Source organism: Pan troglodytes, chromosome 16 (assembly GCF_028858775.2).
Source record: "Pan troglodytes isolate AG18354 chromosome 16, NHGRI_mPanTro3-v2.0_pri, whole genome shotgun sequence".
Classification (NCBI taxonomy): Eukaryota; Metazoa; Chordata; class Mammalia; order Primates; family Hominidae; genus Pan; species Pan troglodytes.
In genome coordinates this window covers 70,964,017-70,986,514 of record NC_072414.2, presented here as the reverse complement: position 1 = coordinate 70,986,514, position 22,498 = coordinate 70,964,017, and the positions used below count along the sequence as shown (strand labels likewise).

Below are 22,498 nucleotides of genomic sequence, written 5' to 3'. Positions count from 1 at the left end.
CTTGTCCTCACCTGTCCTCTCTCCCCTCTGCCACGCATGCTGCCAGGGTTTCCCCCAGACCAGAGGAATGGAGACAAGGAGTTTGTGATCCGCAGAGCAGCCACCAATCGTGTCTTGAACGTGCTCCGCCACTGGGTGTCCAAGCACTCTCAGGTGGGTGGGAGCCCTCCCTGGGCAGGCTGCTGGGGACCACCAGGCAATGGCCCCAGGAACCAGCTGCCTTCCAAAAGCAGCTGCGGGCAGAGTGAGCTGATGGCTGGCAGTGGGGCAGCAGAAGGGAGGGAGCTCAAATGTGCCACCCTGATGTTCCCAGAGGACTGCTCAGATTCCCTAGGAGGGAACAAAGGACATGGAAGGGACAATGGGCCTCTGTCTATCCACCCTGCCTGTAGCAGGGGTACAGGTAGGTTTGTGCCTCCCTGGCCCAGGGGTGCAGCCAGCTGAAGGATGGGCTTTGATCTGGTTCCAGTGCCTTTATCTAAGATTCTCTAGGCCTGGAGAGCCTCTCATGCCCTGCCAGGAAGCCAGCAGAAAGGAAATGAGGCAGGTCAGCCTGCCATGGGCAGAATAGAAACTGGAGCTCCTTCCTCTGGCCTGGGCCCAGACCACTGCAGAGCAGCTCAAAAACGTAACCAGAGCCACCCATCACACCTTCCCGGCAGGACTTTGAGACCAACGATGAGCTCAAATGCAAGGTGATCGGCTTCCTGGAAGAAGTCATGCACGACCCGGAGCTCCTGACCCAGGAGCGGAAGGCTGCAGCCAACATCATCAGGTAAAGGCAGTACCTGGTTCCTGGCTCAGAACTGCCTGCTGGGACAGGAGCCCTGCCTTCTGCCTCCATGTGGGCTGGTCAGAGGCCAGGGAGGTGAAGAACGCCCTTGTCAAGGACAGCCCCAAGTAGGAGTGCTGGGGTAGAGGTGAGCTCTCGGGGGCAGGCTCAGGGCTGGGTAGTCTATTTGTCCTTCTTTCCTCTCTCCCCACCCTGCGCCAGACCTTGATCTCTTCAAAGCAAGAACCCAGCACACTTCTCCGTGTGTGTCCACAGCTGCTAACCCCTGTCTAGCCTGTGCCATCCAATATGGTAGGCACTAGCTACATAAGGCTATTTAAATCTTTCTTTTTTTTTTTTTTTTTTTTTGAGGCGAAGTCTCGCTCTTGTCACCCAGGCTAGAATGCAGTGGTGTGATCTTGGCTCACTGTAACCTCCACCTCCCAGGTTCAAGCGATTCTCCTGCCTCAGCCTCCCCAGTAGCTGGGATTATAGGCACCTGCCACCATGCCCAGCTAATTTTTTTTGTATTTTTAGTAGAGACGGGGTTTCACCATGTTGGCCAGGCTGGTCTCGGTCTCCTGACCTCAGGCGATCTGCCCGCCTCGGCCTCCCAAAGTGCTGGGATTACAGGCATGAGCCACTATGCCCAGCCTTGGCTATTTAAATCTTAATGAAAATTAAATAAAATTTAAAGTTCAGTTCCTCAGTGACATGAGCCCAGCAGCCTCAGCTTCACCCCCGACATGTGGCTAGCAGCCCCTGCATTGGACAGTACAGGGTGTAGGATGCTGCCATCACTGCAGAGATCTATTAAACAGTGCTGGCGAGGCCTGATTTGTAGGTGCTCAGGGAGTGTCTGTTGAATTGAATTCAGTTAAGTTGTTTATCCCCAAACCCATGCTTGTCCTCTCCTGGCGGAGGTCAGGGTCAGGCAGCCCGATGTCTGAGCTGCTCAGCCAGTGACTCATGTGACCTGGGCAAGTCCCCGCTCTGAGCCTCATCCATAAAATGGGTGAACAATACCCGCTTCAAGGCTGGGATGTCACTTTTACAGGCTGTTCAGTGGGTGGCGGTCACCTACCGACTCAGCCTGTCTGCTCCCAGCCCAGCCCAGGTGTGAGGGCTTGGGCCCTGGCCTTTCCTCCTCACTTCTTGCCTGGCCCCAGCCTCCCCAGACTTTCCCCCAAGTCCTGCCTGTGACCAGAGTGCCCAGACTTCCTCCCCAGCCAGGCCGTGGAGGCCCCATGCTGGGGCCCATTCTTCCCTCAGGCTCACAGTCCTAAAATCTCTTTCAGGCCTCCACATCTTCAGTACAGAGGCCAGAGTGTGTGCACACATGTGCGCACACACACACACGCACACACACACAGCCGCCACTCGTGGTCCTCCCAGGAGGCCTTAGGAGTGTGTGGAGCCCCCCACCGAGCATATTGATCAAAGCCACCCTCGGAGGGGAGCCTGTTCCCTGGGTGCGATGAAAGAGCAGGCTCTGGAGTTGGCAGCCCTGGTTTGGAGCGTGGGCCCACCATGCTCCAGCTGCGGGACCCCAGGTGAGGCAGTTCCCTGAGGGGCCGTTTCCTCAGCTGTAAGATATACACGACAATGCCTTCTGCCAGGCTGATCCAGAGCCACTCCCCGCAGCCCCGGCAGGCCTGCAGACCCCTGGCTGTCCCCACGCAGCCCAGGCCTGGCTCTCCAGTGTCCGCAGCCTCCGTTGGTACTCACCAGCTGTGGCTCTGAGCCCATCACTGTGAGCGTGCGGCACTTTGGCCTGACTTTGAGGCTCTACCCTCATTCCCCACAGTGTGTACCACTCTCCTCTGCTCTCCCAACTCCATCCTCACAGTCCCTCCTCTGGGCCTGTGGCTGCCATGCTGCTGCCTCCCCGCTCCCTGTGCTTCCTTCCTGTCATGCATCCTGTCATCCATGTGCTCGCAGGAGCGCCTGCTGAATGTCCAGTCCTGTGCTGGCACCGGAGCTATGGGGCTGAATCAGACACCGTCCCTCCCTCGAGGACTCCCTGCCTGAGGTGGCAGAAAGGCCATTCCCACCCAGCCAGATGCAGGAAGCCCAGGGGCTGAGAGGGCCCCAGAAGGGGAACTCCCACAGCCAGGAGCGCCAGGACCATCAGGAGGAAGAGTGAAGGAGGAAGGGGAAAGGGTGCTCCTGGCAATGGGGATGACGAGGACAGAGGGGCGTAAGAGCAGAGGCCGTGTGGGGCTGTCCGAGCTGGGGAGGGGCTGCTGCGAAGTGAAGTGGGGCTCACCGTGCCTTCTCGCTCCTGCCTAGGACTCTGACCCAGGAGGACCCAGGTGACAACCAGATCACGCTGGAGGAGATCACGCAGATGGTGAGCTGGGCCTGCCCTCTTGCTTTGCAAGGCTTTCCTCCCCGTCCTCCTGCCCAGGACCCCTGACCCAGCACAGGCATCACCCGTATTCATTTTCTGTGACTGTTGTGAAAAAATACCACAAACTGGGCAGCTTAAAACAACAGGAATGGGCTGAGCGCAGTGGCTCATGCCTGTAATCCCAGCACTTTGGGAGGCCGAGGTGGGCAGATCACCTGAGGTCAGGAGGTGGAGACCAGCCTGGCCAACATGGTAAAATGCCATTTCTACTAAAAATACAAAACTTAGCTAGGCGTGGTGGCAGGCGCCTGTAACCCCAGCTTCTCAGGAGACTGAGGCGGGAGAATCACTTAAACCCAGGAGGCGGAGGTTGCAGTGAGCCAAGATCCTCCACTGCACACTCCAGCCTAGGTAACAGAGCGAGACTCCATCTCAAAAAAAAAAAAAAAGAAAGAAAAAAGAAATGTATTCTCTCATAGTTCTGGAGTCTGAAATTAAGATGTGAGAGGGAAGCCAGGCGTGGTGGCTCACACCTGTAATCCTAGCACTTTGGGAGGGTGAGGTGGGCAGATCACTTAAGGTCAGGAGTTCAAGATCAGCCTGGGCAACATGGTGAAACCCTGTCTCTACCAAAAATACAAAAAATTACCCGGGCATGGTGGCACATGCCTGTGATCCCAGCTACTTGGGAGGTTGAAGTGGGAGGACTGCTTGAGCGTAGGAGGCAGAGGTTGCAGTGAACTGAGATTGAGCCACTGCCCTCCAGCCTGGGTGACAGAGTGAGACCCCCATCTCAAAAAAAAAAAAAAAAGATGTTGGAAGGGTCGTGCTCCCTCCGAAGGCTCAAGGGGAGGCCCCAGTGGTGGTGTAAGAGCTGGTGTTCACACCCAGGTCTGGCTGACTCCAGAGCGACAACTCTCCCTCATTCCGTCTCCCACACTGCCTCATCCCCAGAAGTCAGGGTGCAGCTCACCACCTGCCCAGAAATGATGGGACCCCAGAGACAGAGCTGTGCTCACCATGAACAAATCCAAGCTCATAGTGGCATTCCAGACGGAATAAGGGAATGATGGTCTTGTGCACTTCCAGGGTCCTGCTACAGCCCACTTTTTTCCAAGTCAGTGATATGCACCCCAGAATGCCATCACAAGCCACCCCAGAGCCCTTGGCCCCTGCATCACAGCGGCCGGGGATACTCAAGACAGACTCACTCTGACCACACCTCCCCCACCAGAGGCAGAGATTGTGCCATGCTGGCTCAGCCCCTTGCTGGTTGAGTGACCTTCAGTCTGTTGGAAGTAGCCAGAGTGAGGACTTGGGACTCTGGGTTCTGGGCCCCTGCTGCCCCCGCCCCTCCCATGTTCCCCTCCTGGTTCCTGGAAGTGGTGAGGGCACCTATGAAGCTGTAAGCACTCTGCCCACACTCTGCCCCCAGAGCAGTGCTGCAGGGCTGGGCCCCCAGGAACCCACACGTGGTCCTCAGGCAGGGAGGTTGACGGTCCCCAGACCCTACTTCCTCCAGACTGACCCTTTGGGACCAGAATGCTGGGTAAACCCCAAGACGGAAGTACTCCTCCCGGCAGCTGAAAGGAAGCCGACTGCACTCTGCTCCTGTTTCCCAACAGGGACTCACCTGGAATGTTTACCCCTCAACAGCATGAGGGCCCCTTGTTCCTTTGTGAACAGCCTGAGGTTCTTCCAGAACAAACAGCTGCTGAGCTGCCCTCTCTTGTCCCCAGAGCCTGTGTGGGGCAGATTCGGGTTGAGAGGGCCCCGCGGCCTCACTAGAGACATTGAGGATTTTCAAAAGCCTATAAAAGGTGGAGGAAGTTGTCAGTTTTGATCTCTGCTTCCAGGGTCTCCCTCTTTCCCAGGCCACCCCAGAAGTGAGCGGAAGGAGCCAACCACCCCACCTTGGCCAGCATGCCTCTTCTGGCCTCTGGTACCAGTGCAGGCCTCTGGGCCCCACAGCGCCTGGGCCTCTGGGCCATAAGCCACCCAGCGCCTTGAGCTCACCCTTGGCCCTGACAGTTCAGCCCAACCCCAGGGCACCAGGCAGGACCCTCAGATGTGAAGGTGGCTGGGCTGCCCACCTGTATTTATTCACTCAGCTGCTTCAGAGGCTGAGGGTCCCCTCCCTGTGAGCACACAGGGGATCCCCTGCCTGGGTTCTCTCACTACAACCCGGCATCCCAGTGGCCCTGCCACTCTCCTTTCTGTGTCCCCAAAGGCTTCATGTCCCCCAACACCCATGCTCCTGCACCTGGGTTTCTCTACACACCCTTCCCTGCCCAGGGCAGCTCTGCCAGGAAAAACTCACCGACAGCCACCACACAAACACACACACACACACACACACACTACACACACCAAACACACACCACACACACATACACTACACACACCACACACACCCAGCAAACATACCACACACACCAGACCACACACACAGACACCACACACACACCACACAGCAAACACACCCAGCAAACACACGTACACCACACACCCAGCAAACACAAACACATATGCCATGCAGAAAACACACCCAGCAAACACACATACACCACACACACAACACACACATCACACCACACACACAACACACACATCACACCACAGACACGCTACACACACTTCACGAACACAGCACTCACACACCACATACATACACACACACCACACATACACCACAGATACAACACCACATACCCCACACACACATACACACACCACATACACACACACACCACCCACACAGGTGCACACCACATACACCACACACACATACCACAGATACCATGCACACACACACCACATACACCACATACATCACCCACAGGCACACACACACACACACACACCACACCACACCACATACCACACCACACCACACACACTCCACGCACACAACACTCACATACCACATACACACACACCACACCACACATACACACACACCACACACACACCACATACACACCAAATTACACCACACACACCACGTACACACACATCACCAATACAGGCATACACCACACACACATACACACCACAGATACCACACACGCACACACCACACACACCACACACACACCACACACACCACACCACACACACCATGCACACACACACATCACCCACACAGGCACACGCACACACACCACATACACACGCCACGCCACACACACCACATACACACATCACCCACAGGCACACCACACACACACACCCCCCCCACATACACACACACACCCCACATACACATGCACACACCCCACACCACAAACACCCCATACACACCACCCACACACCACCCACACCACCCACACACCACCCACATGGCACACACACACAGGCTGTTTTTCTCCACGGTCCTCGCTCCATTCACATGACTTGGAACCACTTAGGCTGGAGCTCCCTGAGGTCAGGAACCATGTTTCCTGCCTTTCTATCTCAGCGTGTAGCGAGGGCCTTGGTGCAGACCTCAGTGCCTGTCTGAGGAGGAAATGGGAGGAAGGGAGACACTTAGTCTAGGAGGGATGGCCCCACTTCCCTTGGGACCCGGCAGATGGGCTGCTTACAGGTGCTCAGCCCAGCCGGGACTTCTGGACAGGGTAAAGTGAGCATGAAAAAGCGAAGGCATGAGGCACACGAGACAGTCATCTCTCGGAGCACCTGCTGCCTGAGGGGTTGACCGCTCTTCTCCTGTGTGGCCCAGTTGGTCCTGAGGTGGTGATGGGGGAGGGTTCTTGTTCCTAACAGGCTCCTCCCAAGACCAACACAGTTGTCCCTTTACCCACTGCCTTCCAGCATCCCTCACTCAGATCCAGCAGACCTTCCACGAGGCCTTTGTGCCCAATACACTGGCCTCCCCATGTCCACCTCTCATCCATCTCCTGCCATGGCCACCACTGTCCTCTGGCTGACGTTTCCCTGAAGATTTTCTCTGGTCAAAGGGCCCAAGTAGTGGAATCCCTTAATGATGGTGTCCAAGGGTGGCCCCTGGGGGCCAGGGACATGGACTAAGGCCCAGGACTAAGGCAGGACAGCTGTCTTCTGAGCACAGGGCCATCCCAGGAGCTAATCACGCCTGGGAGTCCACACCTGCTAGTTTCAAAAGGAAATTGTATAGAGCCAGCTGTGGGCTCAGGCGGACGCTGAAGGGAGTGGCCAGGCACAGCCTGAAGTCAGACGACCTGGGCTCCTGTCCTAGTTAGCCCACTTCCAGCTTAGCAACTTGGGCCAGTGGCTCACCTCTGGAAGCCTCCATTGTCTCATGCACGTGCTGGGAGCTCCCTGGCAGGGTGGGTGAGGGCGGTCCGAGCACTGGGCTGCACACACCGGCACAACAGGGCGGGGCCCATCTCCCTCCGTCCCCTTCCCTCCACCTCCCCTCATCATACTCCATCCACCCTCTCATCAGATTCGAGGCAGCGTCATACCCCGTCCACCCGCCCACCCAATTCGAGGGCGAGATACCCCCACAGAGGCAGCTGAGAATCTAGGAGGTGTCCGTCCTGGGCCTAACTCAAAACATTGCTCCCCCAACTCAAAACCAGGCTGAAGGCGTGAAGGCTGAGCCCTTTGAAAACCACTCAGCCCTGGAGATCGCGGAGCAGCTGACCCTGCTAGATCACCTCGTCTTCAAGAAGATTCCTTATGAGTAAGTGTTGCAAGCACCACCCGCCTCCCCCCGCTTCCTCAGGCACTGTCTTGGACAGCACCCTGGAAACACACGCAGTGAATTTCCAGAGCTGCACGGACCCTCCACAGCTTGAAACAATAGTGCCTGGGTCAGCAGAATGAGGGAGAGAAGCCTGTTCCCGTTCCTGCCCACCAAGCTCTCTCCTTACCTGTCAGCTGCACACACACACTTTTCTGGAATCATCTCTAACTCAGAGCTCCTAGAAAGAGAGTATCTAGAAAAGAGCATGTGTTCATGTGTGTGTGCACATGTACCTGTGAGAAACTGTGCACACAGGCAAGAGCGTGGGCACGTGTGTAGGTCCAGTGACCTCCAGTAGCTGATTTAGGGGACAGGTGTGGACTTTGAAGAAGCCCCAAGGCCTGCTGTTACCTATTCTGGCCTCAGTCATCCCTGGTGTTCACTGCAATTATTCTACTTATGTAATTTTGTATCCCTCTTCCTTCATCTGATGCTATGCCAAAATGGCATTTGTAAACACTATTTTTAATAAGTACACAGCATTCTCTAACAGTGTGTTACTAAGCCACGAGCGTGTTTTCAGCCTTCACTTTTATATTTATCGCTGCGGTAAACATCCTTGCAACAAATATGTCTGAATTCCTAACAATGGTCCCAGGATGGTTTCCCAGAATTGGGCTCACCGGATTTGAATCATTGTGGGGCTTTTGGCCTCAGCCCCACCTGGCACTCTCACAGCCCTCCCCAGCGTGGGTGCTGCCTCGTGTAAATAGAGAGGGTCGGCACTTTGGAAACCTGTCACATCTCCTGGACATAGAAACAGATGATATTCCTGATATGTCCCTCTAGGAGGAGAAGCGGGATGTGTTTTCAAACACAAATCACCTCCCCGGCCCCTTCTGCCCACAGGACTCTGCCGAGATCCCCTCTCCCTGTCACTTTATGATGTCAGGAGCCTGTGGCTTGGCTTGCAGGCTTTTTAAGCCTTTTATCTGCCCCCTTTTAGGGCCTTCTATTCCCTCATCCTACAGACCAACTGCTGCAGTGATTAAAATGTGAATTCTCCCTGTCAGAAAACAAGATTCATAACAAATTATTTCCACCATCCCTCACAATAAGGTGTGTACCTTCCCACACCTTATTTCAGCCTCCCAGTAAACCTGTGAGGAAAGGATTGTCTTGATTCCCATTTTACAGATGAGGAAACTGAAGCCCTGCGCTATAAAGGGTTTGTCTGGGGCCACACAGCTGCAACAAGGCAGAGCTGGACTTGAGCCCAGGGTTCCTTCCTTCCAGGGCTCTGCAGAAGGTTGTTCCCCCAGAAATGACAGCCTCAAAAAGCCAAAAAATAAAATAAAATAAAAAGCATGGAGCAATGAAATCAGCAAGGCAAACCTCACCCCCTCCACCTGGGTCTCCCCTTACTTCCTACAGGGAGTTCTTCGGACAAGGATGGATGAAACTGGAAAAGAATGAAAGGACCCCTTATATCATGAAAACCACTAAGCACTTCAATGACGTGAGTATGGATGGGAGCGCCTCTCTCACTGGGGTTTTTCTTTGGCAAGACGCTCAAGAGGCTGGGTAGAGAACGGGCTATACACCTGGCTGGAACCAGACTCCTGGGTCCTCTCCAGCCCTGCCACCCCTTGCCATGTGGCCTTGGGCTGGTTGCCTCACCTCGGTCTCAGTCTCTTCTCCTATTAAGTGGGGCTGACCATGGAACAGTCATAGGAGGATTAACTGGGTGGTCATCTGAAGACATTCAGCCCAGCATTGGCTCGCTGTGAGCCCTCACCCAGAATTTGTGATTCCTAAGGGGGGGTTACTCCTCGGAGCAGGGTTTTTGCGGAGTCTGTGGCAAAGAGAACAGAAGGGAATGAAGGATTAGAAGGAAAGGAATGAAGACCTTGCTATGCTTCCTATTTTTAAACCTCATCTCAGTATTAGCAACAAGCAATATTTGGCTGGACAATGGCAGACAGCTTCCCTCTAATTCATACATTATCCAGAACCCTCGGAATCTCCTAAGGTTTTGGCTGTTTCAGCTACTCTGGCAATGATGTCCCACTCGCTGCCCCTCTTCTTGCCTTTCTTGTGGTAAGATGGTCTTTTGGGATAACACTAAAGAGAATGTTTAATTCTCTTTAATGTTAGGAGGCCACAGTGCTGAGCGAATGTTTAATTAAACATTCTGTTTAATGTTAGGAGGCCACAGTGCTGGGCGAATGTTTAATTAAACATTCTCTTTAATGTTAGGAGGCCACAGTGCTGGGCGAGACTAAGGCTCCTGAATCTCCCTGGCTAGGATCAGGATGGCCCAATATCCAGCTCCTCCAGCCCCCTTCTCTAGACCTCCCAGCCCCAGCTTTCCTGGGGAAGAACTGTTGAGATGGGAGCAAGCACTGGACCTGCAAACTGGCCTGGCATAAGCAGCTCAAAGGGCCTGGACTGACTCTGATTAGCACACTAAGTTCAGATGGGTGCATCACACACCCCCAGCTCCCAGAATCCCTCCTCAGAGAAACATGGGAGCAGCAGAGAACTGGGGGGCAGACAGGTCCCAGAGCCTTCTGAGGCACAATTCACATCCACAGGGAGCATTTGCAATGTTCTTTAATAAGAATATCCACTGCCCCCTAACCAGATGCCTACCTTGTGCCTAGCACTGAGCTTTTTGTGCATAGTAATCTCATTGAAAGCTCACATCAACTAAAAGGTGGGGGCTGTCCTCACATTTGTAGATACAAAGAAACCAAGACTCTGGAAGGGCAAATGCTGAGGTCTCCTAACTGGTGTGTGGTAGCTCATGGCTTCCATTGCTACACAGTGCAAATCAGCTGTGTGAGAAACAAACAAAAAAAAAAAACTCCCTCCCAGCAACTTCCCCACATGTGTGCAAGTTCCAACCCCTGAACCACAGAGCCGGGTCCACTCCCAGCCTCGTGACAGCCCTGAGAACAGTTGCACTCAGCATCCTCATTCTTCTGAGTTTAATCATCAACACGAGGAAAGAGCCTTTGAGGGCCGGTGGGGGGAGCACATGATTCCACTTGCCCTGACCACCTTGGCCAGGGCCACATCCTACCAACCCCAGCCGCCAGCACACCATATCCTGGGAGGATCCTCAGCAGCCTAGAAGAAACAAGAAAGACCCAGAGATTGCAGCTCAGGGGAGGAGCCCTTTGGGGCCTCCTAGGCCTGGGCACCCAGTGGTTCCTGCAGTGAGCACAGCAGCAGAAAGGAGACTCGTGTGCCTCTCAGGAGAGAAAGAGGGACAGAGACCAAGCCTCAGGAAACATAACCTGACAGAGGCCTGATCCAACCACACCTTACAGCACCAGGCAACAAATCACTGTCCCCTCCCTTCCCTGTCCCACTGTGTGCCCAGGAGTCGAGCAAGTGAAAGACAAGAATATGAAGTGAGCATTCACTGAGTGTTCACCCCATGCTAGATGCTGTGCTTCAAAAGCATCATCTCATTTAATCCGGCCATTCCCACTTTGTGGATGAAGAAACTGAGGCTTGAGGAGGGGAAATTTCATCCCCAACATTACACAGCAGAGTACAATTTTGAACGCACACGGTCTACTTCAGAAGCTGCCCTTGTAACGACCTGGCATTTGGCCATCTCTGTTCAAATCCACCATTTGGTTCTGATACACAGGATGTGTGCTGGCACAACAATGATTTTCCTCGTCTCTCCCTGGCACAGTTCTATTTGCTGTTTTCTGGTCCTTTTGCCTTTAATTTCTTTGTCCTCTTAACTGGTACTGGCCAGGATATTCAGGACCATGGCCAAGCTGGGGTACTGGGGTAAGGCAAGCAAGGTTCCCAGAGAGCAAAATCGAAGGAGCTACTCGCCCTTCTGCACTTGTACCCCACACCTCAACTGCCTCACCCTAGTCCCGTCTCTCTCCACAACAGCATGGAATGGACATGGTGATCATGTGTCTCCTTCTTGGGTTTTTTGGGTTTTTTTGTTTTGTTTTGTTTTGTTTTGTTTAAGACACAGTCTCCCTCTGTCGCCCAGGCTGGAGTGCAGTAGTACAATCTCAGCTCACTGCAACCTCCACCTCCTGGGTTCAAGTGATTATCATGCCTCAGCCTCCTGAGTAGCTGGGATTACAGGTGCACGCCACTGCACCCAGGTAATTTTTGTATTTTTAGTAGAGACAGGGTTTCACCATGTTGCCCAGTCTGGTCTCAAACTCCGGACCTCAGGTGATCCACCCGCCTCAGCTCCCAAAGTACTGGAATTACAGGTGTGAGCCACTGCACTCGGCCACCTTCTTGGTTATAAAGGAGATATTTATAATATTTCCCCATGTGGAATGATGTTTGTTCCTTTACCAGGTTTTTTTTTAATTATCTTTTATTCCTTGGGTGCTAATGGATTTAACCATGAATAAATACAGAATTTTATCAAATATTTCTTTCTGCATCCATAGAGATGGTCATATGGTTTTTCTCCCTTACTCTGTTGATATAGTAAATGACAATTATACTTTTTTTCTAATATTCAATCATCCTTGCATTCCAGGGACAAACCCAATGTGGTCATGGTATATTAAACAAACGTGTGTGTAATTTTCCTTTCTTATATTATCCATCTCTGGTCTCAGTATCAAGGTAATACTGGCTTCATAGAATAAACTGGAAGATATTCCTTTTATCTTTCTTCTCTGGAAGATTTGACTGATCTATTTATTTCAAAAATTAGTATAACTTTTATATAAAATTCTTTTTAAGTTCCATGTTCTCTTGATGGAAAAAAATTTTAACTACTACTTCAATTTAATTAAGAGGTATAATACATGTACTACTTTGTGTTATTATCCTTCCTGATTCTCTTAAGTAGTAGTTCCATTCTTAAGTAGTTTTACAATTCATTTTTCTTGATGAGCATCCTTTAGAAATTGTTTTTGAGAAGGTTTCTTAGCGATAAAGCCCTGTAATTTTTAATTCATCTGTAAATGTCCTTTTATCGCCTTTTTTAAAGTAGTAGTCTTTTTTTTAACTTTTTATTTTAAAATAATTAAACAGTCACAAAGGCCGGGCGCGGTGGCTCACACCTGTAATCCCAACACTTTGGGAGGTCAAGGCCGGCAGATCACTTGAGGTCAGGAGTTCAAGACCAGCCTGGCCAACATGGTAAAACCCCATCTCTACTAAAAATACAAAACTTAGTCAGGCATGGTGGTGTGTGCCTGTAATCCCAGCTACTTGGGAGGTTGTGGTAGGAGAATCGCTTGAACCCAGGAAGTGCAAGTTGAAGTGAGCCGAGATGACACCACTGCACTCCAACCTGGGCGACAGAACAAGACTCTGTCTCAAAAAAAAAAAAAGAGTCTTAGAAAGTTGCAAAAGAATGTACCGGAAAGCCCACTGCTTCCTGCTGTTTCAGCTCCTTGCAATTCTAATTCCCTGATGTTCTAGCCCCAGCTTCCCACCCCCATCCCCAGGTGCTCCAGATCCAACCTACATTTGATTTGTTCATGTGTGTGTCATGTTTGGCCAGGTGATGGAGTCCTTGAAGATATCTTCTACTGTGTATGTGAGACCAGCAGTGCTTCAAAGTGTGTCCTGTCCAAGCTCTAGTTGTATGATGGGAGATTCCCTCAGAATTTGGCCCCTTTTAACTGTTTATTTTTCCAGATGAACTTTGGAATTACTTTGTCTATAATTACTTTTCTAGAGAAAGCTCTCGTTGGTATTTGGTTTTTTGTATGTTTGTTTGTTTTTGGATTTTTTTTTTTTTTTTCTGAGATGGAGTCTCGCTCTGTCACCCAAGCTGGAGTGCAGCGGCGCGATCTTGGCTCACTGAAACATCCACCTCCTGGGTTCAAGTGATTTTCCTGCCTCAGTTTTTCAAGTAGCTGAGATTACAGGCATGCGCCATCACGCCCAGCTAATTTTTTTTGTGTGTGTATTTTTTGTAGAGACAGGGTTTCACCATGTTGGTCAGGCTGGTCTTGAACTCCTGACTTCAAATGATTCGCCTGCCTCGGCCTACCAAAGTGCTGGGATTACAGGTGTGAACCACCGCGCCTGGCCTGAGTGTTTTATTGGATTACATTAAACACATGTATTAGTTGTCAGAAAAACGACATATTTACATTCCCATTTGGGAATTTGATCTCTTTCTCTGTTATTCAAGCCTTTTATATCCTTTGGTGACCTGTTTTTTCCATCCTACATAGTTCTCATTAAGTTCCTAGGTATTTACAGATTCCCATTGTTATTTGGAAGGTTGTATTTTTGTTGTATTTTCTAATTGATTATTGCTAATGTATATATAAACTTTTCATTTTTGTATATTGAACCTTTAGCCAGCAACCCTAGCAAGCTCTGTTAGTTGTTCTCGTAGTTTTCCAATTCCTTCTTGTATTTTCAAGCAGGCAATCATATCTGCAAATAGTGATCATTTATCATCTTTGCAATACTTACTCCTCTTTTTCCCTGTCTTATTGCATCGGCTTAAAGATCAGTAACTTGATTGCTTCAGAAATCATCCGCAACGAGGACATCAACGCCAGGGTGAGCGCCATCGAGAAGTGGGTGGCCGTAGCTGACATATGCCGCTGCCTCCACAACTACAATGCCGTACTGGAGATCACCTCGTCCATGAACCGCAGTGCAATCTTCCGGCTCAAAAAGACGTGGCTCAAAGTCTCTAAGCAGGTGCGGGCAGGAGGCTGGCACCACTGCCTCCCTGGGGCTGGATTGGGGCTGGGGCAAGAAGACCCGTGGGCTGGCCACTGGGCATCCACAAGTGGGCAAAGGACTGGGCTGAGGTCTAACACTCCCAGGTAAAACAGAATAGCTTCCCCTATATCACCCGGGACCAGATAGCAGGCCCACAGATATGGCAGTGAGACCATGGACTGTAATCCCCACTTGAGTAATTAATACCTCAAAGTGGAAAGAATATGATGGTGATTATTGGTCCCAACATTTTTCTTCTGGAGTTGGGGCAAGAGTGGTGGCTTTATGGGGATCTGCAGGGCAGCTGAGACAGTGGTCAGATGACCCTTCCATCAGAGGACCCTTCCATCGGAGGACCCTTCCGTCAGAGGACACTTCCGTCAGATGATCCTGCAAGCCCCTTTCCAGGATTCTAATTTCACCTGCGCTTCTGGCCACAGAGAGTTAGCTGCTTCCTGGAATGTGTTGGCTAGTTGATCACCTTAAATGTGTGCTCAATCCCTCTTCACTCAGAACATGAACCTGAAAAGCCATAAACATAAAACATGAACATAAAACCATAAGATAGATTCTTCCTCAGGAATGAAGTTGCCTGCATTGGGGTCAGGAGGGACCAGCACTCCTTATAGGAGAGGACAATGAGGCACTTGGACCACTTCCTTGGTGCACTTGGTGGATGCCCCCACCCCAGCCTGCATGTGTGCAGGAGGCCAGACAAGCACCCCCAGTAGACAGGGCAAGCCCCCAAGCACAATCCCTTGGCAGCAGTGTCTGTCATCCTAACGCTGGGTGGGCTGTGTGGGACCCAGTGGCTCCAAGGGCCCTTTCTCATCTGGACCACTCTGGAGTTGTGTACTGTGTCCCCCTCATTGTTCTCTTTATCACCTGCTCCTCACTACCCTCCTCATGTCAATGGCAGGTCATGATTCCACCCACCAAGCAGACGGCATGTCCATAATCCTCCCTACTTAGCAGCCAAACTCATCTGGGACATCTCTGCTACCCTTCCCTCACCTTCTGGTCACTCCAGCCCCTGATGACAGCAGGACTACAGAACATGCAGGGACACCCCATTACAACCCAGTGGGATTGGGCCTCTTGCTTCTTGGCACACAGAGATGCCAGGCTTAGGGCCAAGGACCGTGAAAGATGCTACTCTTTTTTGTGGGCTCCAGGAAAGAGCAGAGCTCAGGAGCACAGGAGCTCAGAGCTGCAGGCACATCTAGCCAAACATGGTACATGCTGTCATGAACTCGTGGAGGCAAGTGTTGAGCAAGGCTCTGCAAAACCTCCAAGTCACCCAACCTCGTTTGGCTTGTCAAGGTTCAGGCAGGGCCCTTGCCACAGTCTGGGGGCCCATTCCAAGTAAATCTCTCTCTCCTTCTCCCCTGTTCTTGGGAATGACATCATCTTTTCCAGAGGCCCTGCAGACCAGGCTTCAGTTTCCCACCCCACTTAGGCTTCCTGGAACCCACACTCCTTGCATTTCTTGGTCTTGCTCTCCTTCATTGCCCTCCTCATGGAGTTGGGAGGGAATGAGTTTGGCCATCCTGAAATCTTCTGTTCTCTACAGAAAGTGCAAATCAAGGACAGTCAGTGGTCAGGGCATGTGATTCAGCCTGTGTTCTAGGATGTCATTCTGGACCTAGGGTCAGCTGGCCTGGTCCAAAAATCAAAAAGGCCTTTGGCTCCACATGAGATCTCCACCCTCTATGCATTCTGGACCCAGCTGTCTTCTGCAGCCCCCAGCCGTGTAAGAGTTGTATGTCTGCACAGCACCTGGCCCCAGGAGCTTCTGGAAGTTCCTGGCCATGGCCTGCTCGGCATCTGCCAGAGGCAGTTCATTCTCTCTCTACAGGCGTCCCATGGACACTGGAGACCCTCTAAAATGGCCACGTTTCTTAGATGGCCTGAACTGTAACCTCAGCAGCCAGTTTTTACTGCTCACTTAAATGTGCTCACCATAGCAGAAAAGCATTATGTCCAAGTCTGGTTCAGCCCGTGGCAAGCGTCAGGCAGTTGGATTTCATTTGGGACTTTTCATTTCCCCTTTCTTCTTTTAACCCCTCTCCCCATCCTCTTTGGGGAAAAAAAAAACCCAAGAGACGATCTGATGATGATACTCTTCCATAGGACGGTACAATGACTAACGTGGATTTGTGTGTCGCCTCTCCTGGGGATCGCTGTACTTTAGTGGAGACAAAAGCCTCGCCTTGGCTAACAATCGATTTTGGCCTCTCTGGGAGGGAACATTCTTGTCCAGCCAGAAGTCCTCTGCTTGGTGAACAGGAAGTGATGGAATTTAGGAGACCACAAAATCATCTTTCTTCCTGACACTGACTCCAAGGGTCCTTGCTTGGTTCCTGCTTTCAATCCCATATTCCAAGGGCCCCCCATTTCTGCCTGCTGGTGTCCACACTCTAACAGAGACACCCAAGATCCCAGAGGCTTGGTATCCCATGGAGCATCACAGGATAGAAGCTCCTGGCCCAGCTAGAAGATGCTTGAACTGCTTCAACTTGGAACATACTTTTTAAGCAGCAGCTGAGAAAATTCTGTGGCTTCCCAGGCCATAGAGCTCCTTCCTGGAGACAGCATGACAACCCAAAGAGGAGCATCCATACACAGCAAGCATGGGGATGTGGAGGAAGTTAAAAACGTGCCCAGCTCAGAGCCACAAATTGGTTCCAGAATATCTTCTGCACATTTTCACAGCCTCAGAGTACGGTGACACTTCATCTAGAACTGCATGGCCACTGGGACCTCCTGATCAAGCTTCTGTGTCTTCCACAATTCTAGAGTATCTGAGCTAGTATTGCCTTAGGGAACATGTGGACTTACCCTCCCATTTTCCAGATGGGGACACTGAGGCCCATAAAGGCAAGAGGAGTGGTGATTTGCCAGTCGGCATGCCAAGGATAGGTGACAGAGGCTGGGGAGGCCCTAGGTTTCCTGACTCAGCCCCCGCCTCTGACCTCAAGCCGTATCAGGTCATTCCTCTGCAGGTGGATGGAGAAGAAAAGGAAGGAGGGTGCTGCTCTGGAAAGGGGCAAGTGCAGGAGGGAAGCTGAGACTCTGGAACGGAGGTGGGCCAGGGCATCCAGCCTTTGCCAGTCATCCGACAGCAGACATCTCAAGTGAAAGCAGAATCATCTGCCTTGACTCCATGTGGTGTGTGCTATTCTGCTGCATGTCTCTTTCACCAGATCCAGAATACAGCTGTGCTCTGAACAGGATTAGTCCACACCAGGTGGCGAGGCTTTTTCTACTTGTTGATAAGGCATGGAACTGAATGGTACGCTCAGCCCTTCTTTCCCCTTGAAGAGCACACACAGATCTCCTCCTGTCAGAATGGAGACTTAGATTGTCCTTCTCAGTAGACACATTTCTCAGCAGAAATCTGACCCCAAGATTGGGCGTGTGCTTGGCCTCCGGGGCCTCTGTCCCCTCCAGGCTGACTAGGGCTCTGGTGGCGTGACGTACCGCTGTGCTCCCGCGGTTTCTCAGCCACATTCTGAATCTTGAGGAACAGAGCTGCAAAGGAAGTCTCTAACCTATCTCACCATTTTATCAATGAGGGAGCTGAGGACCCCTGAGGGAAAGGGCCTTCCCTCGGGCTACACAGGGAAAGGTGCACAAAGCCAGGCTTGACCCGGGGTGCTCCATGGGTCAGACAAACTCCAGCCACCGAAACTCTGCTCCAGCCTGATGTGTGCGCTGGGCCTGGCGGGGTCGCTTGGCAAAGCCCTTTGCTGTGGAGCTTCCTCTTCTCCAGCCAGGCCTTTTCTTTTCTGATGATCAGTTCGTCTCCCATCTTTTTTCTTGATCCTTAAATTTGGGTGGCGTTTCTGGTGTGAAAAGGGGAACGTGTGAAATGACGGTCACATCCTTTGGGTCTAGTTCATGAGAAAGATCAGGAAAATGAAAAATCTGCCATTTCCTGCTCTGAGCGTGGGCTCCTGGGAGTCACCCACCCAGTCCTTCTAAACTGCCCAGGTCTCGGGATCCTGCAGCATTTCCAAGGGCCAAATCCACACTCAGGTCCCTCACACCCACTTCCTTGCTTCTGAGAGATGTGGGAGCACAGGCACACTCAACAAGGACCCGTGCCCAACTCCTGAGGAGTTCAGGGGCAAGGTGCCCAAACACAGGAGGCCCCCAGATCCCAAGGGAAGGCAATTCTGGAGCCCTGTTGGGCAGCATGTTGGAGTGTGGGCCTGATCCCCGGGCCTCGGGGATCACAGCGTGTGCTGTGTGTTAGTAAATGCTTCTGATTCCTTCTAGACTAAAGCTTTGATTGATAAGCTCCAAAAGCTTGTGTCATCTGAGGGCAGATTTAAGAATCTCAGAGAAGCTCTGAAAAAGTAAGTGTGTGTTGTTTTGTTGCTGTTATTTTTAAAATCATAGACCTGCATTGCAGAGGCATTCACGTGCCACCCCCAGCCAGAGCAGGAGGTCTGTCTGTCTGTCTGTTCGTCTGTCTACCCACAAGACCCCTAGATTTCCTGGACCCCAATGGTGGAGTCCTCCATGGTCTGCCAGAGAAACTCCAGAGTTTGCTAGCATTTCCTGGGAGAAGCACAGGAATACTGCTGGGATCCCTGAAAGCATAGTAGCTGTGATGCCAGATTTCTCGATTCTAAAATGCATGTTTTCTTTTCACATTTTAATAATTCTGACATCAGGAGACGTCTTAACGTCAGTTTTGTTTATTTAACACGATTGTGTTTCCTTTTTCACTCAAGAATTCATCATCAAAATGTTTCCATTTTATAAACAATGGCATCCTGGAATCAAAAAAATACAGTTTTACAATAATCATAAAGTTTGTAAAGCACTTGCCTAGACATTGTGCGTTTAATGCCATCAACATTGCCCATACGGCGGGGTCCTCAGCCTCAGCACCCTTGCTGTTTTGACCAGGATGATCCTTTGTTGAGGGGGACTGTCCTGTGCATTGTAGAATCTTTAGCAGCATCTCTGGCCTCTACCTGTGAGATGCTAATGGCACCCCTCCAAGTTGTGACGACCAAAACTGTCTCCAGACATTGCCAAATGTCCACTAGGGGGCAAAATCCTCCCCACTTGACAACCATCAGGATAAGGCTGCTTCCCGCATCCTGTTCTTCCAGACAAAGAAACTGAAGAGCTAGTGTCTGGTCCAAGGCCACGTGGACGGTCCAAGGCCACATGGCCATGGCCTAGCACCAGGACTGGCCCAGGCTGGCCTCCAGAGCTTGGCAAGGTTTGCCCTGGGCTCCAGACGAGCTCTCCCAGAGAAGCAGGGATTCAGCCCATCTGCACACACTGTGGCCACGCACTCACATGAAGTGGGGGGTTTGCTTCTGTCACTCTCATTAGGTGCTTACTCAGGCTTCTGCACTAGTCTCAACCCTCCTTTCCTTGAGTGAGTGTTCCTTCCTCTCCTTGCCTGACTGGCTACTCGCCAGACCTTGGAGAGACCCTGGGAGATCCCTGGGGTCCCGGTTCCCTATATAGCTCAGGAAGCCTCTCCCCGCTTCCTGGTGTTCCCATGATCACGGCTGACGCAGGGAACACCAGAGTTTACTACCCCCAGACCCTGAGGATGGGGCCAGCCAAAACCTCCAGCCCTTGACAGTGGCTTTGACAGACTGCTCACCCCTCTGCCAGCCTCGTCTGCCTCCTCTTCGCGTTTTCTTCCTGCCGCATTTGGTCTGTCCTTTGCCAGCTCTGTGTGCCATCGCCTTGACCATCTCCACTTTGTTTGTGTCCTCAGACAGATGTTGCACCCATCTGTGCTGTCCAGCCGTCTCTCTTCTGCCTGGGCTCCCGAGAGCCCCTGTGGACTGTGCTTGTGGGGAGCTGCCCCCTCCGTGCATTCACCAACTTGTCCGTCCGTCCGCCCCCGGGGCACCACTCCATCCACCTCCTCACATGGCTGGCTTCCTCGTCTGCCACCGCCACCACCGCTGCCTCCACTGCCTCTGGGGCCCCCCATTCTGTCTGAGTCCCCATCCTGACCGTCTTCCCTCTTTCAGGTGGCCTGTGGGCCCGTGTAAGTGTCTCTCCCACATTCCCCTGCTCCCTGCAGCACAGGGCAGAGGTGGCCTGCGGGCCTCTGGGAGCTAAGAGCTTTATGCAAACCGGGTTCTGGACTTGCAGAGACATAGGCAGGGCATGCAGAGGAGGGAGGGACTGGGGAAACCTGGGGCAAATGCTTCCCACACCCCCTCTCCTGAGGCTCTAAGGTTTTCACAAAGAGCGGTGTTGCATGAATACTGAGCGTCTGTTTCACTAGGCAGGGGACGGGGGCAAGAGTAGCGAGGTGGCAGTCCATGGGCATAGCCAATGACCTCCCCAGACAAGGAGTCCTGCTATGGGCCTCACCATGTTGGTCTGCAGCCCATTCATACGTCCCAGGCATCTTTTTTTAGCTTTTCATTAAGATATCCAATTCGGGCTAGGCACAGTGGCTCATGCCTATAATCCCAGCACTTTAGGAGGCCGAGGTGGGCAGATCACTTGAGGTCAGGAGCTAGAAACCAACCTTGCCAACATGGCAAAACCCTGTCTCTACTGAAAATACAAAAATTAGCCAGGCATGGTGGCGCATGCCTATAATCCCAGCTACTTGGGAGGCTGAAGCACGAGAATCGCTTGAGCCCGGGAGGCAGAAGTTGCAGCGAGCCGAGATTGTGCCACTGCACTCCAGTCTAGGTGACAGAACAAGACTGTCTCAAAAAAAAAACAAAAAAACAAAAAAAAAACAACAAAAAGAAAAGAAAAAGAAGAAAAAATATCCAATTTCTGCCAGCATCCAGGCTGGAGAATGGCCTTATTGCCTTTCCCAGCCGAGACTTCACCACCAAACACCCCGCTAGCCACTCTCTTAAATGTCCCTTGCCCCACCTGCAACAGCCCTAACTATGTGTGCCCCTTCAGTCCCTGCCAGATGCCCTGAGAGTGGCCTCATCTCCCCTTCTCATTCCCCAAGCCTACATACTGGCAAAGTCCTATGCCTGTTCCCTCCTCCCAACCTCCCAGCAATCAGAACCTTCCCCCAGCTCCAGGCAACAAGAATTTGGTTGAAAACTGAATTTAGTAGCAAAATGTGGTCACCAGCTCTTTTGGGGCCGATTCCAGTTTTGACTACCCTGTCTAATCTCAACCGAGCACACACTTGCATATCTGCACCTTTTGTGTTTAATTTGAATAGGAAGCCCTTGATTTAAAGGAACACGGGGGACAGGCTGTTATTGTAGGCTGCTACAGTGAAAGCCTTTCCCCTTTGTTCCCCTGAATTAAGGATGGGAACAGCCATGGAGGAGCGTGTCAGCTAGCTGACTGCCAGGCCGTCCCCTATACCCTTTAATCAGGGTGAGAATCAATTTATCTACATGGATGTCATGAGCCCAAAGGCTGAGCTCTAGAGTCTCAGGGGTTCCAGCAAAGCCAAATATCTATCTCTATCTTTATTCTCTGCCTGTGACCACAGAGCAGCCTAGCAACCCAGTGGTAAAATGGGACTTTCCACCCCCACCCCATCGCAGTTTTGTTTTTCAAAGACTACTTACCTGATCACCCTGTACCTCGTGCCAGAACCTTGGACCCTGGCCCCAGGGGATTCAGCCCACACAGCCCAGCCTCAAGGGCCCTCACGCCCTCCCTGAATGCCCTTCCCCAGGCCTCAAGATGGGAGAGAGGAGATCCCCAACCACAGCCGGCAGAAACTTGTAAGAGAGAATAGCCCATCCCACAGCCAGGGCAGTACAGGGAAGAGAGAAGTTGGAGAGAAAGAGGAAGGGGAGGTGGACTCATTGCTTGTCTCGGGTCGGTTTCCTGGAGTTTGGTGTAGAGCATGGGCAGCTGCCTCTTGCCAGCAGCAGCTGGTCCCCCATAATCTCCCTTATTCCATTTAACATCATCAGGAGCGTCTTGGTGGAAAGAAACATCCAGTTTGGGGGCTCCAAACAACCACAGGCAAGGCCAGGTGTCACCAGCATGGGAGTGCCAC

The 22,498-nt window shown here is 51.9% G+C and overlaps 1 protein-coding gene across 5 annotated transcripts in view; it reads left to right on the top strand.

Moving 5' to 3' along the window:
* The window catches only part of RASGRF1 (Ras protein specific guanine nucleotide releasing factor 1), a 130,365-nt gene that overhangs the window by 91,796 nt on the left and 16,071 nt on the right, over positions 1-22,498 (top strand). For 4 of the 5 annotated variants that reach the window (XM_001153395.6, XM_009429655.4, XM_009429654.4 and 1 more), the window contains 7 exons: positions 47-153; positions 663-775; positions 3,065-3,125; positions 7,688-7,791; positions 9,229-9,313; positions 14,281-14,478; positions 18,787-18,866. In XM_001153395.6, the coding sequence (XP_001153395.2) occupies positions 47-153; positions 663-775; positions 3,065-3,125; positions 7,688-7,791; positions 9,229-9,313; positions 14,281-14,478; positions 18,787-18,866 (748 nt within the window). Of the gene's footprint in view, positions 1-46; positions 154-662; positions 776-3,064; positions 3,126-7,687; positions 7,792-9,228; positions 9,314-14,280; positions 14,479-18,786; positions 18,867-20,260; positions 20,540-22,498 lie in introns of all 5 variants that reach the window. The other variant, XM_063794263.1, reaches the window with a different exon arrangement.